At 41.8% G+C, this 23,068-nt stretch overlaps 1 protein-coding gene across 1 annotated transcript in view; it reads right to left on the reverse strand.

The window, feature by feature from the left end:
* ERAP1 (endoplasmic reticulum aminopeptidase 1) overlaps window positions 1–22,031 on the reverse strand; it is a 47,091-nt gene extending 25,060 nt beyond the window's left edge. Inside the window, exons 1-8 of the mRNA XM_047089367.1 lie at window positions 21,953–22,031; window positions 15,124–15,667; window positions 13,228–13,366; window positions 10,449–10,583; window positions 3,491–3,611; window positions 2,605–2,759; window positions 2,144–2,257; window positions 690–821 (exon numbers count right to left, since the gene is read on the reverse strand). Coding sequence (XP_046945323.1) covers window positions 690–821; window positions 2,144–2,257; window positions 2,605–2,759; window positions 3,491–3,611; window positions 10,449–10,583; window positions 13,228–13,366; window positions 15,124–15,650 — 1,323 coding nt within the window. The 5' untranslated portion in view covers window positions 15,651–15,667; window positions 21,953–22,031. The remainder of the gene's footprint in view (window positions 1–689; window positions 822–2,143; window positions 2,258–2,604; window positions 2,760–3,490; window positions 3,612–10,448; window positions 10,584–13,227; window positions 13,367–15,123; window positions 15,668–21,952) is intronic.
* Between the last annotated feature and the right edge of the window lie 1,037 nt (window positions 22,032–23,068).

Here is a 23,068-nt window from a genome sequence, read left to right on the forward strand (position 1 = left end):
ATGACCTTCTCTGCCCGTTAAAAACAATGGAAACAGTTGGGAATGGAAAGAGAATTGGAAAAGCATCCTTGATCTCATGAAGAAGGAACTATGACTTTATCTCCAGGTTGCATTGCCAAGGGAAATTACCCAGGTTCCATGTAACCAGTGTCATAAGAATCCTTTTTTTTTTTCTTTTTTCTTGTCCAGAGAAGCCAGATATCAAGATTTTTATGTAAAATTTCCCACTAGATGTTAGCAACCATTTCCAATTCTGTATTAAACACACTGTATAGGACAGTATTTTGCAGTTCAACAATATAAACCATTTCTGAAAGCAGTGAAAGGCAAGCTACATGGGGCACGGATTTTTGCCTGGTACAACAGTTATGCTCAATCAAGGCCTATTTGTTGAATGATAAATAAAAGACAAAGTTATTGTAGACCATGGATTTTCACTTTATGACAGAGTAAATGACAAACTGACTATAATATAATCTTTAGGATTACAAACCAAACTTCAAGTTAAGCCTTAAAGAGTCAAGTTTCAGTTTAACTTAAAGTTAAGCCCCTGCCAGCATGGGACAGCATAAAAGGCATTCCATCTGGGTTGTTCCTTATGGAAAGCCACCCCACAACCCTCTGTCATCTCTCCACCAAAGTCTTTATAAGTTTGATGTCTAAAATGTACCCTTATAATCCATTTTTACCTTTTCATAAGAAACTTCATCAAACATTTCCCGAATCTGAGCAGGATTCTCTACAGCTGTCGACACAGGGTGTGAAGAATTTAATGCGTCTACCTCCATCACATCAAAACACTTGCCAAAGAAATAATCTTCCTATTGAGACAAAGACTTGATTTATTTTTAGATAAAAAATATGAAAGGACAAATGTTTTATCTGGGCTAGATAGAATTGCAGTTTTCTAAAGAGCATCCTAGAAACAATTTTAGGTGAACATTTTAGATTTTGTTCATCTTAAATGCCTATCACTTTAGAAGACAATTTTCTCTTAACTTAAAAATAGAACTATCATTCCTATAGTCAAACAGTGCCAAAACAACAAACTAAAATGTGTAGTGATTCCAACATCTCCAATCATCTTATTTTAAGGCAAAGAAATTTAAATTTTTTTTAATGTTTATTTATTTTTGACAGAGACAGACACAGAGCATGAGCAGGGGAGAGGCAGAGAGAGAGGGAGACACAGAATCCGAAGCAGGCTCCAGGCTCTGAGCTGTCAGCACAAAGCCTGACACGGGGCTCAAACTCACAGACCGTGAGATCATGACCTGAGCTGAAGTTGGACGCTCAACCAACTAAGCCACCCAGGCGCCCCATAGAAATTTAAATTTAAAACTATGTGGTCAAAAAAAAAATGGAGGACAAATTCCAAATATAATCTAATTTCTTAGGGCATATTACTCAACAGAATAACATACACACATCATCATTTTTATTATTAAGGCATATGTGGAAATGGGAAAATATTTATGATCCATTGTAGTACAATAGTTATATAGACATTACAACTATAAATTATGTGTACAGGAAGGTGAAAATGAGAAGTTAATATACGCCTAGGTCAAAATTATAGTGGGGTAAAGGATTGGTTGGGGGATTTTGTTTGTTTTTAAAGTAAGTTTCTTTTTTAGCTTTACTACATGCGATTTTCACAAGTTAAACACCTGATTTTTAAAATAAACATGTAAAGGTTCCAAAGCATTAAGTTTGGGACTCCCGAGTATAGGCTCATAAGTAAACAAGTGTTCAGTTACCTAAAACAAGTAGAATCATATTTGATTTGACAAGCAGGATACTATTGAAATAAAAGCAATCTGTACATAATCCTTCAGAGAGGAACCTAATGGTTGAGGAAATGATATGCAACAGACAGGCTGTCATTACTTCTAGCTTTTTTATAATAAGGGAGGATAAGATTTAACATAATTTCCTAACAATCACATATTTGGAAATAAGCAATCCAGTTAGGAAATAAGTATTTGTGTTACCTTTCAAGTTCACTAGCATTTTAGAAACCAGATTCTTATCTAAGCTATCAGGGAGTTATTAATATTTCCATGAATTCTATAATCAAAGACCAGCAACACTGAACAAAACAGCAGTATCAACTTGTTAAAAATAAGTAAATACTTCTTACAACTTTCAGTTCTGGATGAGTCACAGTGACAGATACAAACTCCATAAACTTCGCAAATCCCTCATTTAGCCAAAGATCATTCCACCATTCCATAGTCACGAGATTCCCAAACCACTAAAAGGAAAGTACTACATTATTCATACATTTCTACAGAGACTGGATTATCTACACAGTTACAGACATAAGGCATTCAGAAGGAAACATTTCATATGTGCAATGTCAGCATATAAGTAACATTTACAGAATTTTTTATCAAAGTAAGAAGAAAAACCTTTCGACATTCATTTTAAAACATGGGACCTTATGCTTTAAAAGAAATCATTTTTCCTATCGAAAAAAAGACAAAGTAAAGATGAATCGATACACTTCATGTATCAATATGAATAGTCTTTCAAGTCCCATAAAAGCAAAATAGATGTAGTTTCACCACAATTTTTAAAAGTATCATTTATCTTGTGTACCTGGTGGGCGAGTTCATGGGACACAGTCAAAGTAATGCCAAGCTTATTTGATGCAGAAGACTTTTCAGAATCAAACAACAGAACAGATTCTCTGTATGTGGTCAGTCCCCAGTTTTCCATAGCGCCACTCTCAAAGTCAGGAATGGCAGCAAGATCTTGGAAAGGACACAAAAATGTATTAACAGTCCCTAAACTAGACATTGCCCAAACACACTAACTTTCAGAATGGATGGGTGTAGGGATCAAAAGAAAAGAACTTATCACAACCTAGAAAAAGAGGCTCAGTGATTCAGGGTTGCTCTGCTATTGCATGACAAAGTCAGATTGGGGCCTCGGGCCTTCTGACTCCTCTTCCAACTTTCTGACAAGGAATTCAGGGATTGGATACTCTTAATAATAATTTCCTCAATTATACACTTGACTTTGGATGCCCTCGACTCCCATACACCTAAAATCTCAAACAAATAATAGTTTTAAAAGCCCATTTAAGAAGGAAACTGCAGATTTTCCTTACACTGTGTAAATGTGTTCATTAAGAAAAATTTATTGAGCACCCTCTCTATTTCTACCAAATATGTGCAAATAATGAAAAAGATGCAGCTTCTGCCCTTTGCTGTCTGCCCACTAATACAACTGAGTTTATCTTTAAGGTCAGAACGTAAAATTATCACCATGACATGTGCCTCAGAAATCTTATCAAGATCTGCTCCTGCTATTATTAGAAATTTACTGTATAGATTAGGGGTGAGAAGGAGCAACCTTCTCCTGCCAGAGGTCTAGACTTGAAGGGCTGCTGAGATACCATGGGAATGCCAATTTCGGGGATATAATACATAGCTGAGGTCATTAAATGCCACAACTTGAAATAATCTTGCAAAATTTCTACCTTGTTTGGGTAAGGGATATGGAATGCTGAAATAATCCTCATAAAACTCTAGAAGAGTCACTGCAGCATCCAGTGCGTAATCTGCCTGATGTATCTTGTCTGGCACAGCATATATGGAAACCTGAAGAGAAAGCACAGTTAGTTACTCAAATGCCATAGTGGCTTCTCTCCACGTGGGGAATAAACTTAGGAATTCTCTGAGCTTGTACCCATGGGTTAACAAGGCATAAAGAAATAGGAAGCCACAGGATGAAAGCACCCAAGATTTGGTAACCAAGATTAGATATTCAGGGCCGAAGCACCCCAATTTAGTACAGAATCAGAAAGCTGCTTTCATGGGAGGGAAGGTCCAGAATAGGTGAACAGGTAAATAGGGCTGTTGCCCAGCCCTAGGTAACAGGTATATAGGGCTGCTGCCCAACCGCAGCAGGCCGAAGTTGCCCAGAGGGGAGCTTGTTAGCAAAAGAAAGGTACCTTGATGTCCCTGAGGTAGCATGCTCTCACTCTCTTGTCCCCTATGCAAGCTAAGATAAACAGACAACGTCCCTCATGCCTGCCATAAACAACCAGCTGCCCAGCACCAGGACTTTGCTTTGTGTTGACCAAAACCCCTAACACTGCATATCTGCAAAACCCCCTTTTCCTCACACCTGTGAGTTAATGTTCATGGTTTCACTGTCTCTTTGTGAACATCCATCACGCCTTTAAGCCTTCTGATTCTAATAAAAACACAGCAAGGACCCTTACTCGGGGCTCTTGTCTCCTCCCAAACGTTAGCCTCTCTCACATTTTAATCCTGCGTCCCGATTTCTTGCTGGAGAAGAGAGAACTCCAGACCCTAAGTCTACAACAGATGGTGACCCAGGCCTGACATGGCCAGAAGGCGGTGCAACTCAAGGACTGCGGGATGCCATGGACCGACTAAAGAGCTCCAAGAAAAACACACCAGATTACAATCTCTTCCTGACGAACTAAGAGAAAAGCGAAACTATTTTAGAATTTGCTGCCGCGGAACTTTGGAGAGATTTATCATGGGAGACTCCCTATCCCCAGAGCAGAAAGAGTACATTCATATTTTACAATCATTGGGAAAGGTGGCTGGCACTATCTTCACTCAGAAAGCACTCCTTGAATTATGATTACCCAGCAACACTGCCTCAGATATCAGATCACAAGGAACTTATGATCTTGATATTAGGGAGCGAGTAGGGAAAACATTAAAATCTCAGCATTCCGAGGTGGCTAATGTCCTCCCCTGAGGTAATCCTTACTTGGTCCATTGTCCATACTGCCTTTCTCCCATTGAGTTCAGACGATGCATATAAAGATATAGAATTACCCAAAAAAGAGGAAAACCCTAGGCTTTTTTTATAGTCAGCCTGTGCCTTCACTGCCTTTACAGCCAGAAGATACACACCCTCTCTCCAAAGGGTGGGACGATATCGAGCCTCAAGAAACCTCACCGACTGGTTCTGATAAAGTCCTCACCCCAATGCAAAAGTGCATTAAGAAGCCCAGAAGGCCGGTGAATTCCAGGTGTTTCCCGTTGTCGGGCAAAACGGGCAATACGACCGTGAAGGCCTGCTCTTTCAAATAGTAAAGGAATTGCAGAAATCAGTTCAGCTGTATGGCTCCACAGCCCTTTTACGATCTGCATTTTAGAAACTATTTGTGGCACTATTCCATGTGTGCCTAGGACTGGGGCTCTCTTATAAAAATCATTTTGACTCTAGCCCAGTATGCTGTCTATGCCCAAGAGTTTCATGACGCTTGTGTAACTCGTGCTGTGCAAAACTTTGACGCTGCTATTCCAGCGTCTTTTGAACAACTGTCCAGTACAGGACAATGTTCCCAACTAAGGCAACAAGCTCAGCTTCCAATCATTGTCAGCAAAACAACGCACCAAAATAGTATGACTTATTTTACACAGGCCGTCTCTTTTAAAAGGGACTCTCTCTCTCTCACTGTTACTCCCAATATACTCTGGCTACTCTAACTACACGTGGGGGTTTCTCCCTCATTCATTTCCTTGGTCAATGACTACGATAATTAGAGCCAACTGTCTCTGGTTAGTCTACCTCAGGATGGAGGTTTTAAGGAATATTCCAAAGCAGCTGCCAAAACTCCTTTTGTCTTGGGGAACTTCTCTGTCTTCTCTGGCCTGACATAGACTGCCTAATGCCACAAGTGGAAAACAAAACAAAACAAAAATCTGTACCTGCTCATCTATCTGAGCTAACAGGCTTTAGGACCACGAGAACTCTTTCTCTGCCCTCTATGCCTTTATCTGCCTTCAGGCCAACTGTGGGCACCTCACCCTTTAGGCCTTCCCTTCCCACTCCTCAGGGTCCTGCACCAACTGGGATGCAACCTGCATATCTGGCTCTTCAATGCCTCAGGCAGCATCGACTCTTCCTCCTAAGAGCAAAAAATACCCCCTTAGACTAGGGCCACCCACTTCAGAATTCCTCACTGGTTCCACGGGAAAAAATTGACAATGGTAAACTTTTAAGAGGACACAGATAAAATGTAATTAAGATAGACATGTCTTTTAAATTATCAAAATTAAATAATAAAACTTTATTCTACTAAGGTTCACTGAAGGTCAAATAAGTTCATGTTATCTCTTTTCCAATTTGTCAGCCAAAGGATGACTTAAAGTAATGGTTAACTTTGTCTCATAGTTTTCACGGGTAATTGTTAAAATAGCTTTCAGGGTCTTTGGTAACCTGAAACTTTAACATTTTGCTTAAATGATAAATTAAATCTATTGAACATTTAGGCCTCTTCCAAATCAAATGGAATGGTAAAGCACTGCTTACTAACCGTAGGTTTGTGCTTCTGGTTTCTATGACAAAAATACTGAGGACATTTAAATCTATTAAAAAGCATGCTTTATGCTTAATGGATCCATAAGTCTGCCACCTAAAAAATTTCTGATGTAACAGATGGTTTACAATTGGTTACTACTTTGCTTTCAATGGAGACTAAGGTTTCTAAGAGTTAAAATTCTGCTAAATATAATTAAGGCTAATGGAAATAAGGAAAGTAACTCCATATATAAAAAAGTAAGAGATATGTAAGAAAGATATAAAAAATGAGCATACATTTTTGTTAAAGGTAATAAATAAAATTTTAACAAAAAGGGTAAAATGACAGGACAGCATGCCCTTTTTAAGTTGTTTTACTTAAGCCTTGGTTGGAATTACCCATTCCTTATAATCCACAAGGCCAAGAAATTGTAAAAGGAGCACATAGTATGCTCAAAAACATGTTAAAAAAACAAAAAAGGGAGAGGTACCCATGGCTATCTACATTACAACCTCAGCTCCTTCTTGATCATGCTATGATTACTCTTAACTTTTTAAATCTTAATCCTCAAAGACTAACAGCAGCTGAGTGACATTCTTCAAAATCAGATAAACCTCTCATCCTATGGTGCTATACCAAACCCCTGAAAGGGGGCCCACATGGACTGGGCCCACTAAACTTCTCACCTGGGGTTGAGGAGGATATGTTTGTGTTCTTTCAGATTCTGGACCTCTATGGATCCCCTCTCTGTTGGTTGGTGAAGCCATACCATGGAGACCCCTGGATATCTTCCAATGAACCAGTACTTCCAGAGAATGACTCTTAATGAGCAGCCACCAGCCCCCCTTTTTCAAGATGGAAGAAGCCTCTTCATTGACTCCTCATCCTGAAGCCACTCCACAAACGCAACATAACATGGGGAAGCCTTAATCTCCTGTCTAACCAGGCCGGCATCCTCTTACAACACAATGGTATTGCATATACCCCTGACTCGCATCTGATGGCCATGATCTCCATCATTGACAGGAATTCGATACAGGTAACCCTGATTCTTCTCCTTGTCCTCATTTGTCCAGGCCAAGCTCAATATTCATATTGGGCTCATCTCCTTAACCGACCTATATTTGACAGCTTAACACTCCTAGACCTGGATATTCCTGGTAGCAATAATGACACTGAATTCATGGGAGGAGCCAATCTTAACCTGCCCTTCCAAACTGAACAAGAGCATTGGCTTTATATGCCAAGACCTCAATGGTGGCTTATCCCAGCACCTCCTATGTGTGTTACCAAACTTAGCAATCTATCTGCTTGTCTCAAAGTAAGAATCAACTGGCTTTTACATGTACAGACCAAAATCTCTAAAAGGCCAATTTTACCTTTTTCTCAGCCACAAGCTTTGATATACCTCAAAAAACAAACATATCTCACACTCCTAATGTTCTAGCTTGCTCTAGTCTCAAGTATTCAGACCACCCCTGGAATAATATTCCTTGGACAACCTGTTATGGAGAGACTGAGCATAATCTTCACTGGGGCAATTGGACCATTATTGACAGGGGTCCTAGAAGACATCTTGAAACAAAATATTCAAATAAGACCATATCCTTTGACCAATCTAGTAGACAGAACATTTTTTGGAAGGACAGAGGCTTGTCTGGCCCTATAATTTCTGCACATAAAGGGAAATTAAAAGGACCCTGGCTTGTTAATCTTTGGAAGCTAGGCCTTTCTTCACTCATACTGTTAGCCATGGTGAAATTTATGTAAATCAACATATTAACATAACTTGGGCCTCATGCCTGCCATAAACAACCATCTGCCCAGTGCCAGGACTTTGCTTTGTATTGACCCAAACCCCTAACACTGCATATCTTCAAGATCACCTTTTCTCACCAACACATGAGTTAATATTCACAGTTTCACTGTCTCTTTGTGCACAGCCATCACACTTGTAAGCCTTCTGATCCTAATAAAAACGAAGCAAGGACCCTTACTCAGGGTTCTGGTCTCCTCCCGGATATTAGCCTCTGTCTCATTTTAATCCTGTGTCTGCTCTCTTGATGAACAAGAGAGAACTCCAGATCCAGAGTCTATGACATCTCCAGAATTGTATGGAAGATGGACATCAACAGTTTCATTTTGTGGAATATGGTTGCCACTTAGGAAGAAAATTGGAAGTTCGAATTCTTGTATTAATGCCACCTATTTCTGACCAAGTCCCCTTCTGAAAACTACAACATGCTGGATAAAGTAAACAAAAAGGTCTTTTTAAAAATGTTCTTATGGAATAATGGAAAAGTAAAGAAAACTTAAATGCCAAAAATGAGTAACAGTAGGACCCTCCTAGACAGAAGAGCCCTGCAGCCAGCTTTTGTCCTGAGGACACTAACCTAACACAGATGGACTTCAGCTTTGGTTTTCACAGCATTGAAGGTCTCAGGGGATAGAAGACAAAGTCCAGAGCCCGTCCAAGGGGGGAAACCCCAACAGAATATGCACCATGCATAAAGTTGAACCCTATAGGACCATACCCTTTCTGTAAAGATAAACTAAAAATAGCCATCCCCTTCCTCAAGGAGACTGCAAGGGGGAAAAAATGCCTTTTTCAAGTCTCGGTACCATATGGGGGAGGTTGTGGGAAGTCCTGAGTGAATCAGCAAGTTAATCTTCATGCTGGTTAGCAACTGGACTCACAATAACCAGGTGGCTCAAAAACCTGAAGCTAATAATTTGATTTAAAGCGGTTCATGGGCTGGTAAGGGCCCCCAGGCATCTGCCAGGAGCAAACAAATTCTCTGTGGAAGAACCCACTGTCAACTCAGGTAGTGTAAGTTCAATGTACACACAGGAACAAAACAATAACCAGCAGAAACAACAAATCACAGAATGAGACACATAGACTTCAGATAGGACAGTTAACTAGAATATAAAACGTTTAATGTGTTTAAAGAAATAAAAGGCCTAAAAATACTAATAGGTAAAAAGAATTCTTGGACCTAATTCCAATGTGTGTGTGTGTGTGTGTGTGTGTGTGTGTGTGTGTGTGTGTGTGTTGGGGGGTGTTATGCCCACACCTCCAAGCAGTTCTCCAACACCACCTGAGCATCCCACAGTTCCAACTCGATTCTGACACTACGCAGAGATACACCAGATTCCACAACATAAAGGTTCAGTCTTACAAAACTGTCCCCGCCCCCACTTCAGATGATATTCACAAGTCCAGGTTACCATCTGTGCTTCTGACCCACAGGCTACAGACTAGAGGTTGCAAAGACCTCCCCCTTAGGTTCGATTAATTTGCTAGGGCAGCTCACAAAACTCAGAGGAATATTTTACTTATTATAAAAGGATGTAACTGAGAAAGAGATGTGCAGGGCAAGGTATGGGAAAAGGCACAGAATTTCCATACCATCTCCAGGCAAGCCACTCTCGCTGAAATCTTCACACTTTCACCAACCCAGAAGTCCTATCTACTCAGGCCTCAGCGAAAACCAGCATAAATAAATTAGGCATCTTCAAATTAAAGCTCCTCTTCTCCAAAAAAAAAAAAAAAAAAAAAACCTATTTGCATTCAGAGCCCAACAACATATAGTTGAATAGGTTGCTCCTTATGCAATGGTACCCAGAAAAGGGGCAAGTACTCCTTGAAACAAGATCTTTTCTCCAGTATTCCAGTATTAGCTGGCATAAATGCTCTCCCCAGAGTCATTTAATACTCCAAGCAGACTGCTCTATTTTACTTCCTACTCAAGGCCAGAAATCCTCTGCTCAGGTAGTCAGTGACATTTACTTCTAAACTGCAGGAAGCGACAGCCAGAGGCAACCTCAGAAAACACTGCAGGATCTGGTCCAACTTACACATTTTAAAGAAATATAAACTAAGTTCCAAAGGGAGCAGAGTCAAGGTCAGAATGCCTGCTAAAGGTGGAGCCAGGACTATGATCTAGGCCAGGCCAAGCCTCTCTGCATGTTTTTGTGTTAGAACTTCATTATAAATACGAGCATCTGTAACAATAGGATGCCAACCTTCCTGGTTGGGCCAAGACTCAGGAATGTGCCCAAAATGTGGGGCTTCTAGTTTTAAAACCAGGACAGTGTCAGATCAGAACAAGCTGGCCACCCTATGTGACAATCACAGGTTCACCTTGATTCCACTCTTGGTCATCTTGCTAACAGACTTAAAATCTGAAATAATGAAAGCCACCAGGTAGGTGCTCATCTTCACAGTGACATCAAAATGGTCTTCTATGAGTCCTTCAGCAATAGTCACAGATTTAACCTAAAATCAGAATAAAATCAGCAAATAATCCAATTATCCAATGCATTGAAAACAGTTTATAAACAGAAATCTCCTTACCACCAGACATAATATTGAAAGTACATAGCACAATATTTATATAATTATTTTAAAATTTCTCTTTCTAATACCTGACTATAATTTAGATATTAAGACCATTCTACTCAATTTTTTTAAATGGGATATAATTCACATATCATAAAATTCACCATTTTGAAGTATATAGTTCAGTGTTTTTTTATTATGTTTACAGTTGTGCAACTATCATCACTAAATTTCTTTTCAATACCCCAGATGGTTGCAAACTAACTCATATCTGGTACATGAGGATTAATAATATGAATGGGACAAAGCAAACCTGAGATTGGTGGTTTCACTAAGAGGTAGTCCACCTGACCATAAATACAGGTTTGAGAATTATCTAGAAATACGATGTCTAATTTTTTTTTTCCCTGTGGGAAAACATGTAACCATGTACAGCTTAAATAGAGCCTCTATTTTCCTAAAAAAACTGAAAGTAACCCATGCTTGGGACTGACATGGCAAAGCTTCCTCCAAACTCTGATTTGCTTCATTGGAATCAGCTTTAAGTGCAATCAGGGAGAAGCCTTGCAGTGGGGTGGGGGTGATGGCGGTATAGTCTAAGAGGTCTGCTTCCAAAAAGGGAAGTGTAATACCTCAGGCAACACACAGCACTGGGGTGTGAGCTTGGAGAATGAGAACAAGAGGAGAACCAGCCTGGGAAATTCCATGTTAGCACATGCATTTTTCCTGAAATCTTATTTCTACCTCTATTTCAGTGCCCTTGTGCTTCTTTTTAATACCAACCAACCACCAGTTATGTGTGTGTGATGGCCACTCTTTGCTCACTTAAGTCCTGACTCTGATAGTCGACCCAGGTTTACTCTGGAAAAAACTCCAAATTACCTCTTCTTTTTAAATGCCTTCTGCCCTAGTCAAAATTTTCATTCCTGAAGTTGTGCTATTTACTAGGAAATTGCAGAGGAAATTTTAATAATTAATTAAAGTTAATTAATTAACCTTTAAGTGTGATTAAATCTTGCCCACTGCCCAAACAATTCAATATTCCAATGTTCTATTTGCTTTTCCAGCCACTGAAATGATCCTTTGAGACCCCATTGTCCTTCCCCCAAACTCCAGGTCCGCAGCCTGAGTTCAGGCTGATCCTATAAGATTTCTGCCAATGGGAGGGCTTTCCTGTCCAAGAGGCAAGATTACATTAGAGATTTTCCTCTCCTAGAGGTCTTAGATACCTATGGATTTAGCTCCACCATCCTTGTGAAGCCTCTGGAGCTCCTAGCCTACCTCCCGAAAACCTACAAGTTTCTCCACCAATCTTTTTTGGTCATCAGTATTCCCCTTGATTCCATCTTATCTCTGTGCTTTATTCTCTTAAAGCTGTGATTCTGTAGTTAGAGAACACATTCCCATCCCAGGGATGGAATGTTAATTGGAACCACCATGTTCTCTATCTCAAATTTATATCAGAAAAACAGCACAATTGTTTCCTGTGTTTTCATATACAAATGTGGGTGGAGTAGACAGAAGTTCTTAGCTGGCAGAAATTTGCAGAAGAGTGCTCATCACAGAACAGAGCACAGCCCTCTGAGGGGGGCTGTCAGAATCTTGTTTGAGGAAGGGATTTTTATGGCATTCAGTGGGGGAGGGGCTCTACAGAGTTTTTAGAGTTGCAAGGTACTGTCCTAGATGCTGGCTGTGGCTCTCAGAGTCCCTGTGTGCTAAGATTTTGCCTCCTTGGTCAGCACAGGAAGGAGCTGGTATACCCTTGAAGACTCTGGGCCAAGTCAGTTCCACCTGAGTGTCATCCACAGTGAGCTCTCTGAACAAAGCCTGCGTGTGCTTTAGGAGCTGATGTGCACCAGTTGCAGAATGATAGCCCTGCAGATGAGTTTTTCTGAGCTGCCAGAATCAGCTTAGAGTTAGGGGCACTTACTGAGTAGCTTTATTCATTTGGCATGGCCATTTTCTCACCACTTTTGAAAATCAGATGGAACACTGTCCATATTTGCTTTGGTATTGAAGGATAATGGTTTCCTTAAAGGGAACTGAGCTATCTATCACTACTTACCTTTTATACCATGATATTCCAAAAAGACTACTTTTTTTTTCTGTCAGCCCAATTTTATGCATATAGTTACAAATTATATAGCTAGTATTAGTTTATCATATATAGAAATTATAGAAAATAACTATATACTAGAAATATGGCCTTATTTGACAAAGCGTTCCCTTTAAAATCCTTTCAAAAGGTCATAAGACAAAATGAAGGCAAAAGCACTTTGGGAAGGGCACTCTCGTTTAAACCTGCCCTGATTCCTTACACAGTTTCCCTCCTGTCAATATCAATGACCTGGAATGAGACTTGTGTTGAAATCTTCCCAGTTTTAGGGACAGTTTCTTCTTTGGCTACAAATAAATTGTTACTTGAAACAAAAGGATAGCTTGGGAATGAAATAAGAAAAGTCATGCAATAAACCAAATAACACAGGTGACCTGAATGTTAATAACTGTCACTGGGGAAATGCAAGGCACAGCCTATCAACAGACGTTTCCTGTGAGTAGATACGCAGGAGTTCAGACTCACCAGTGGCATATTGGAGATGGACAGGTGCCTTGGCTCCCTTCTGATCTTGACGGAAAAATTTGCTTTGAAGGAAGGTTCATCAAAGCAGGGAAAGGCCATTCTGGCTGCAGTAGGTTCAAAATGTGTTGATGCAAGTACTCTAAAATTATGGCAAGTGAAATAAAAATATAATATAAAGCACCAGGGACTCCAAAATAGATGTATGTTTCGTTTCTAATTCCTAAAGATACCACACAATTATTGATTTCACTACTAAAACGAATGTTTCAACAAAAGTTATCACGAACTAAGTAAAAAGACAAGTAAAAATCTGGGAAAATTAATTGCAAGTTATCTGACAAAGGGTTAACAGCCTTGACAGACAATGAACACTTAAAAATGAGTAAGAGTATACGCAACAACCATGTGGAATAGCAGGCAGGTCATAAACAGGCAATTCGCTGAGAAAGGGCCTATAAATAGTCAATAAGCATATCAAAAACTGCCCAGCTTCCTCAATAACCAATGAAATGTAAATTAAAGAGACATACCTGTTGGCTTTTTGGTTCTAAAAGGATTGCCCCGATACATTATTGGTTAGGGATGAGGATTGTGGCAAGGAATATCAAAAGACTGTAGACCCTTTAACTTAGCAATTTTGTTTATAGGCATTTATTCCAAGGAAATGATTTTCAAAGATACTGCTATTGCTGAAAAGGTGGAAACATCCATCATGGTGGATTAGTTAAATCAATGCAAAACATACATTTTAATAAAGTCATTAAAATGATGTATAGGAATAGTCATTCATATGAAACATCTCCTCAACATATTAAAATAAAATTCCTTATACAACAGAAAATATAACATAGCTCCACTTACATTATGTATAACCATATCCAAAAAGAAGTCTAGAAGGATGATCCCCAAAATAAAAGTAGTGGTTATCACTAGGGGCCATAATAGGGATAAAATTGACTTTTCAAAACATTCTTTTTGGTAGCATCTGACCTTTTTTTAACCTCAAAAGAATAATATGGAATCAGAAGAATAAGTGACTATAATCTACTAGCAAATAAAATTTGATTTTAAAATTCAGCATAAAATCTCCCAAAATAGATTATACCTTCTTAAAAACAGAACAATAGAAAGGCAGGTGAGGATCTCTAAAAAGAGTTTTAACTGAGAAAAAAAAACTTTTCTTATAGGCTGTATGGGATGAATTACATCCTCCAAAAATATGTTGAAGTCTTAATCCCTAGTATCTGTGGATGTGATTGCATTTGGAAATAGGGTCTTTGCAGATGTAATCAAATTAAGATGAGGCCATCAGGTTGGGCCCTAATAAGACCAGTGTCCTTACAAGAAGAGGGAAGCTGGGGGAATGGCTATGTGACAGCAGAGGCCAAGTCCAGACTGATGTAGCTGCAAGCCAAGAAATGCCAACAAAGGAGGGCCACCACAGACTAGAGAGAGGGAGGGAAGGATTCTTCTCAGAGATGTAGAGAGTGTAGCCCCGGATTTTGAATTTCTGGCCTCCAGAACTGTGAGAGAATAAATTTTTGTTGTGTTAAGGCACTCAGTTTATGATACATTGTTACAGCAGCTGTAGAAAACTAATACATAGACCGAGAGAACTAAAAACATTTATTATATGCCAGAAATCTAACTAAATAAACAAACAGGTACTTTGACAGAGCTGAAGGAAAGAAAACTGGTTAAAACAGAATGAAACGTGACATCCAAAAACACAAAAAAGAATCTACTGGCCATGTTTAGCTGTATAAATGAAACGCAAAATCAAAACAAGGAAAAGCATTCAATGATCAAGGGAGTTTTAAGAGATAATCCATATGAAATCATAAATTTAGTATGGGGGCAGCACTTGAAGTTTTTAAAAAAATAGAAAAAAAGTACCTTACTTCCCCTTCCTTGGTTCTGTAGGTGCTCTTATAAAATCCATTTAAATGCTCAGAAAGGGTGCCAGCATAGTCAATGACAACTGTGTACAGGAGCCCAACAACCAGAGGCTCGGGAGCCAGAAGTGCGATTTGCTCATGAAGCGGGTATTCCAGGACTCTCAACGGTTCTGCAGTCAGTCTCTCTCCAACTCTCTTCCTGAGGGTGGCCTTAGATATTTGCAGGTGGTGACTATGCAGGATGATGGTAGTGGTAGGCTGGCTGGCTGTGATTTCTATTTGAGTGGTTCCCTCGAAAGTCAGAGTGGTGAGATTTGCATGGATCATGAGATCATAATGAACCGGGCTGATGTGCTCAGGAAGTCGAATTTTATCCCAAGGGAATGGTGACCCATTACTAGCTTTTGGAGACGAGGTGTCACTGCTCTGACACCAGGAAGGAGTTGACACAGTTAAGAGAATCAACAGTGAGGACAGTAGAAGCAGCATGGTTCCAAGTGGCCATTTGACGGACAGAGATATCATCTTCTTGCTCACACTACCTAGTGGCACAAATGTATAAAAGGCCCCCCACCCCAAGGAAAAAAAAAGTGAGTCACTAAAATATTATCAAGATTGCATAATTTCACATTGTATCTACCCAGGATTAACAGATACAGATACAAACTTTCAAAAGGTTTAGGTCTTTTCCCGAAAGTAAAATTACCTTCCCTATGTTACTGATTCATAGAAGAAAGAAGTTTATGGTTAGCACCAATCTTAATATCTATTTAAAAAGTATCATTTAGCTTTACAAATTTAAATGAACTCTATCATTCAGGGTTCTTGGTTGAAGAACAAGCTCACTAAGTAGTTCATCAAATGTGTCAGAGTTGTCAGGACATTTGGGAAACCAGCCCATAAAACAGCAAAGATTGGGGCGCCTGGGTGGCTCAGTCGGTTGAGCATCTGACTTCATCTCAGGTCATGATCTCGTGGTCAGTGGGTTTAAGCCCTGCATCAGGCTCTGCTGACAGCTCGAAGTCTGGAGCCTGCTTCAGATTCTGTCTCCTCTCTGCCGTTCCCCACTCACACTCTCTCTCTCTCTCAAAAATGAAACAATGTTTAAAAAAATGTTTAAATAAATATATAAAACAGGCAAAGATGGACACCAGAACCGTATCAGAGAAACTGGCCAGGTGACCACTCCCACCCACACTGGACCCACACTGGAGGAAGCCACCCTTCTGCCTAGGGATCAGATGCTGGCCACTGCTGCAGCCACTGCCAATGTGAGGTCTCTGCTGCCCCTGCAATTTGGCAATACTTCTTTCAGCTGAGGTCAGGTATCCACACCGCCCGCCAGTCAGGGAGGCGGAAAAAGCAAAAATCTGGATTTCACAGCTTCTGCAGGAAGGGACAGGTCTGGCTCCCCACCAAGCTCACAAAGTAGAGAATTACTAACATAGAGGAAGCATAGGAAGGAGACACAGATGCTGAGTGGCCAGGACTGTGGGGAGGCAAGTATCCCTAACAGTAACCTTCAATAACAGCGGCCGGCATCTTTGTCAAATTGTCGTACCAAAAGTTAATCTAATATTAATTTAGCCAGGAATGACTTAAAGAGTTCACATCAATAGTCTGTGATAAACATAGCAATCCCCAGGATTCTCTCTTGCAATTATCTAACAAATATATGTTGAATGCCTGCTACATACAAGGCCATGTGCTGAGTACCGTGTGGGATAAAATAATACACAACACAAATCCCACAATCAAGGACTTCAAAATCTGGAAAGGCAGGAAACATTCATACACAATGAAATGCAACAGAGGAAGTGTGGAGCATTTTAGGAATAATAATAAAAGACAGTGCTGGGGGAGAAGGGAGAGAGTGACTTTGGCTGCACAGTGACTCTGGGATTCCTTCCTGCAAGACCAGCATTGGAGCATGGTTTGGAAGGAAGGGTTGGATTTGAAAATGAAGGGAGGGCATTAAAGGCACTGAAGGAAGAGGAAACCAGGGCGGGAGTTAAAGCACAAAGGGAGAAAGTGGAGGGCTGGCTGGGCAATCAATGTGGACAGAAGAAACCCTAGGAGAACTGCATGCACAATGATTATTCACAAGGCAAGGAGGGAAGTGACTCCAAATGACGCTCAAAGCACGCTGGGAGTCATTCTGCAGACTGTATTTTGTACTTTATTTCAAAGGTCATAGGACACAAAAGGAATGTGAATTTTAAGAGAGTAGGCAAGCACGCCTGAGAACTGAGCATATTTCTCTTAGACAGAGACGCCTCTCTAATGGGTGTTTTCCAGGAAAGGATCCGTGCCAGATGAGTCCAGGTAAGTGATCCTAATTCCCCCAAACTCCTCTGGCTCCCGAATATACAGATCACATAAGAAAAGTAGTAATGCTACAATGTGGTACATGGGATTCTACCTCTGTATCAGCGGTTCTCAACTCCGGCTGCATATTAACATCACCTAGGAGGCTTTTAAAATGACGGGTGCCTGGATCCCTGTCTAGAATAATTAAACTGAAATCTATGGTGATGAGGTCAGGGCATCAGAATTTTTAAAAACCTTCATCTAGAGATTCTCCTGGAGAGCCAAGTTGAGAACCTCCTAGATAATCCTTGGCAAACCCTGGTCTCACCCCTTGAACCCCACACAGAGGGATATAACTTCAAGGTAATAACTGATGCACTGTCCCCAGGCCCTCATCGTCCATCCTGCTCCCCTCCCAAACACACATTTAAAGGTGCCTAAATCTGCCTTCCCCACAGAAAGGGTACCAACACAGCAGAGACAATCACTCACAGAGGCACAAGAGAAGACACAATCAAAGGTTCACGCCCATTCTAAGAACAGGTTTTTCTGTTTGTTTGTTCACGTGTTTCTTGTTGTGTGTGTGTGTGTGTGTGTGTGCATGTAGGAGCCAGCTACAGGATGCTTCCAGCCATTGAGAAGTGAAGCAATTTGAAGGAGAAGAGTAAAGTTTGTTTGTTTTTTTTTTCAACATTTATTTTTGGGACAGAGAGAGACAGAGCATGAACGGGGGAGGGGCAGAGAGAGAGAGGGAGACACAGAATCGGAAACAGGCTCCAGGCTCTGAGCCGTCAGCCCAGAGCCCGACGCGGGGCTCGAACTCACAGACCGCGAGATCGTGACCTGGCTGAAGTCGGACGCTTAACCGACTGCGCCACCCAGGCGCCCCGAGAAGAGTAAAGTTTAACACCAAAGCGGTAAAGAGTGCCCACTTCTACTTCCTCAGGCAGAATTCCAGCACAGGGGCAAAATGATGGATTCCTTCTGAAGTTGGGAGAGCAGAAATAAAGGGAATTTGTGTGATGCTTCCATTTTGAATTTCTGATGGCAGTAGCTTTGTGGATGTTACCTGTACCCCAAGATGGTAGAGAGTGCATTGAAGGTGTCAGGTTTGGGCATGGGAGGACTCCAAAAGTCCCCAAGTGGTCTCTAAAAGTCCAGGAGGAAATCTAAAATTTCCAACTGGTTCTGAGCTGACAGCAAGGTCTACAGGCTGCTGAAGGAATTGGCAGGGAGACCTCATATCAAAGGCTTTGCAAGGTTGAGTCGATGAGGGGAGGGGGTCAAAGAGATCATGGCTGTGTCTCAAAGGGGGATGTAATGCCAGGAAACCAAAATGGAACATGTAATGTAGACAGCATAAATGTGAGAATACAGATGGACATATCTCTAACTATTGCTATATCAATAATATATAATGCTTACTGTCAGATAATATATATTACACTTACAGTAAGATAATGATATATATTACACTTACAGTAAAGAAAAAGAAAACCTGACTTTGAGTTCCTCCTCTGCCACATACTTACTGTATGACCTTGGACAGGTTATTTAATCCCAGTTTTGTTTGTGTGTAAGTTGAGATAATACCTCGTTCATAGCATTGTTGTAAGGACTGAGTTAAAATATCTTCTTTTTTTTTAATGTTTATTTATTTTTGAGAGAGAGAGAGAGCACAAGCAGGGGAGAGGCAGAGAGAGAGAGAGACAGACAAACAGACTCCAAAACAGGCTCCAGGCTCTGAGCTATCAGCACAGAACCCAATGTGGGGCTTGAACTCACCAACTGTAAGATCATGACCTGAGCTGAAGTCGGACACTTAACCCACTGAACCACCCTGGCTCCCCTAGACTGTGTTAAAATATTTTCAATTGTTCATTTGACAAATATTTATTGAGGGCTTATTATATGCCAAGGATTTTGCTGGACACTGGCAATGTAAGATAGCACGCATCCTCTTCCTCAAAGAGCTTATGGAACTGGGATGGGAGGAATTTTTCCCCATGATTAGGGCTATGTAGGAAAAACCCACACATATGAAAAAGAGAATAGCAGGGCAGACTGATTTATATTGGGGCTCTCTGAGGATATTTTAGCTGAGATTTCAAGGACAAATTCAAACTAGCTAAGAAAAGAGGGAGAAGGAGAGTTTTCCAGAGAGGAAACAGCAAGCATATTTGCAGGCTCTCAGACAGTAGAGAGTGCTGGTTATAAAGGCTAGTGAACCTGAAAAGGGCCACATGGGACCAGACCACCATGTGGACTGTAGACATGTTAAAGATTTGGGATCCTATCCTAAGTACGATAAGAAGCCACTGGGTTTTGAGCTAGAAGGTCTTAGGATCCAGTTCACATTTTTAAAAGCTGCGTGGAACAAGAAAGGAGCATGAGTAAAGGCCAAGGAACCAGTTAGATAGTAGTCTCAACAGGGGTGGCTGGGAGGCTCAGTCAGTTAAGGTTCCAGCTCTTGATTTCAGCTCAGGTCATGATCCCAAGGTTTGTGAGTTCAAGTCCCACATGGGGCTCTGCACTGACAGTGCAGAACCTGCTTGGGATTCTCTCTCTCTCTTCATCTCTCTCTCTCTCTCTTTGTTCCTCCTCTGGCTTGTGCTCCCTCTCTCAAAATAAATAAACTTTAAAAAAAAGAAAAGAAAGTAGTCTCAATAAAATAAGCTAGTGGCTTGTACTCTACTGGTGTCACCAGAAAAAGGGGAAGGAGTGACAGAAGGGAGGGGAGAGACAGAGAGATGGATGTACTCAACATCTACACTTGGGGTGAACCAGAAGTGGAGAGTGACATAAAGAACACATCAGAATGGTGCCAGGTTTCTATAATGAACATCTGGTTAGTCATACATGGCATTTACTGAGATGGAGAAGACCAGAGGCGCAACAGTTTTCAAAGGAGGAGAGGGAATGAAGGGTTCGCTTTTTAATGTTTAATTTGCTATGTCTCTGAGACATCCAAGGGAAAATATCAAGCAGGTAGATGAACACACAGGTTTAGAGCCCAGAGATAAAAGTTTTCAAGGACTTTCCTGTACTTTACTGCATTTCTTTAAAGTTTTAAAAAGTATCTTCCTTTGGCATCTGATCTTACTAAATAAAGCATGTTTCAACAGCCAATGCTGTAGATGAAAGTGCAACAGTAACAGAGTACCTAACATTACTTCACTGCCAGGAAGTTACTTTAGAAACCTTATTTAGAGGGAAGAAGGAAAGGAAAAGGAAAAGGAAAAGGAAAAGGAAAAGGAAAAGGAGAAAAGAAAAGAAAAGAAAAGAAAAGAAAAGAAAAGAAAAGAAAAGAAAAGAAAAGAAAAGAAAAGAAAAGAAAAGAAAAACCTTATTTAGGTTCCCTTTGCTGATCAGGACTTTTCCCACTCACAAAGAAGTCAGGGACAACTGATCCTGGGTGACTACACCCTTCCCTTTATTGAACACCACTCAATGTGAAATCTATCATCAAGAAGCAATGGGACTTTCTTCCAAAATGTCCTGAACAATTTAATTAACAAGCATTGATAACAGTTGGTCACTGCTGGTAACAATAAAAATGCTGAATTAACTTGAAATTTTTTTTTTTTAACCAATTAAAATTTTTCTGTTTAGGCCCACCTGAAAACGTGCTGTGTATCCGTACAATTCCAAATCTTTGGGAAAAGAAACAACACTGGCCATTTTTTTTTGTTAACGTTTTTGTTCTTGTTTTTGATTGTTGACCACATCCTGAGTTGAGAGCAAATTCTCTGGGCATTCACCAGAAAACTGAGCATTTCCTTCTGAACCTGGCCTACACAAAGAACCTTCCAGAAAACGCTAAGGAAGTGTCTTTTCTTCTCCTTCCGTGAAATTAACGTGCAAGCCCACCTGGCGAGTGAGGCACCCAAACAGGCAACTTTAATTTGCTCAAACAGGACAGCTTTATCTGAATACAACTCGGCTAGAGCCAGAGTGAAGGGAAGACAGTGGCTGGGAGCCAGTACAAGACAAGCAGGGAAAAAACTGTTCTTGACACTTATGCACTCTGATCCTTCAACACACCCAACCCAGCAGTTAACCCAAAGCCACGTTCTTTTCTCCGGTAACTATCCCCAGGGGACCCCTCTCGGCCAAACCCGCGTCCACCCCGCCCCTCCCCTCCACTTGGCCCTACTTGGGAGCCGGGTGGACTTGGAGTTTGGCAGGAACCCAGTCGCGAGGCGGAGCACCGACGAGGCTCCCGCCTTCCAGGAAGAGGGGGGCCGAGAGCGCGCGGAGTAGGAGTACCGGCCCTGCGCCCCCTGCCTTCTCCTGGCCCAGAAGGACCCGAGCGGGACCCGCAGGCCGCGGAGCCCGCCGCCCTACCCGCGGACTCGGGCCCGGGCCCCGCAACAACCCCCGGCCCCGCGTTCCCACGCGCCTCGCTGCCCTCCGCCCCGCGCCCTCGGGCCTCCCCGGCGGGCGCGCGGAGGTTGCTCTTCTGTAGCCCCGTAGCCCGCTCCCCGAGGGGTGTCCTGGGGACGGGCGCGCTGTACCTGGTGGTCCGCAACCGAGCCGACTCACCCTGGCGCCGCTGCCGCCTGCCTCGCCTACCCCGGAACAGAAAGTGAAAGCGGGGCCGGGGCAGAGGCAGGCGGGCGCGAGGTGCGCAGCTGCCTGCGCTCTCCCGGCAGGCGCGGGAGAGCCCTAGGCTGAGGCGGGAGTTGCGACGAGGGAAACCTGTGCGGAGGGACCGCCGTAACCCCGCCGGGAATTCGCAAGAGTGCTGCACGTAAGGGAAACAGAGGAGGTGCAACGCAGGGCAGGCAGATCGGGCGGGAAGGAGCACCCCTTTATGAATGCAGATCATTTTCTCTGAGTGTGTCTTTGAAACCTACCCCCCCCCCCCCCGCAACAGTGGTTAGCCTTTGGCACTCCCAGGGTTGGGCGCATTAAAAAAGGGTTGGTGCGGCCGTAGGTGACCCGGGAGGGCCTCGAGCTTGCTTCTCTACGGAGTCTGGACGGGCTCGACGCCGGTTGGACTCAACTGGTGTCCATCATCTCGTCTCTGCAAATGGACTGGGAGCTCTTGGCCCGCCTCCGAAAGAAAAATGAACCCAGAACAATTCTTTGTTGTGTGAAATGCTGAAACTTCTGGGCTTTTAATGGACAGGAGTTATGCTAGGAGATGCCTCAGAGGAAGAAGGGGTTAGATACCTCCCTGGAACTTCCCCACCATTACCAAGGGGGCTACTCGGACCCCCCCCCCGCCCATTTGCTGCTCCCCATATTAAAACGCTTCCTCTGCTTTTCAAATCAAATGACCATTTTCTACGCTCCCCTTAGAATATTAAGACTGGATGAAATGTCGAAAGAAAGAAAGAAAGGAAAGGAAAGGAAGGAAGGAAGGAAGGAAGAAGAAAGAAAGAGAGAAAGGGAAAAAAACCCTCTTTAAACAATCTAGGGTAAATGAAATAATAAGACAGGAAAACGCAAGCTTTCATGCTCACCAAATGCTACAAGTTGGTGAGTGGACCAATCCCTCTGAGACCTTTTTTTTTTTTTTTTACTAAGGCTTTCTCCTCTCGGTTTAGTCTCTTTCCCTTTGAGAATTTGGGGTACCACACTCAAACAGAATTTCTCAACCTTTGTTTCTCAATTTTTCTTCCTTT

The sequence above is a fragment of the Lynx rufus genome, unplaced genomic scaffold (assembly GCF_022079265.1).
Source record: "Lynx rufus isolate CCGP_SWC_20201006 ecotype Redwood Valley unplaced genomic scaffold, mLynRuf1.p SCAF_1, whole genome shotgun sequence".
NCBI classification, from domain to species: Eukaryota; Metazoa; Chordata; class Mammalia; order Carnivora; family Felidae; genus Lynx; species Lynx rufus.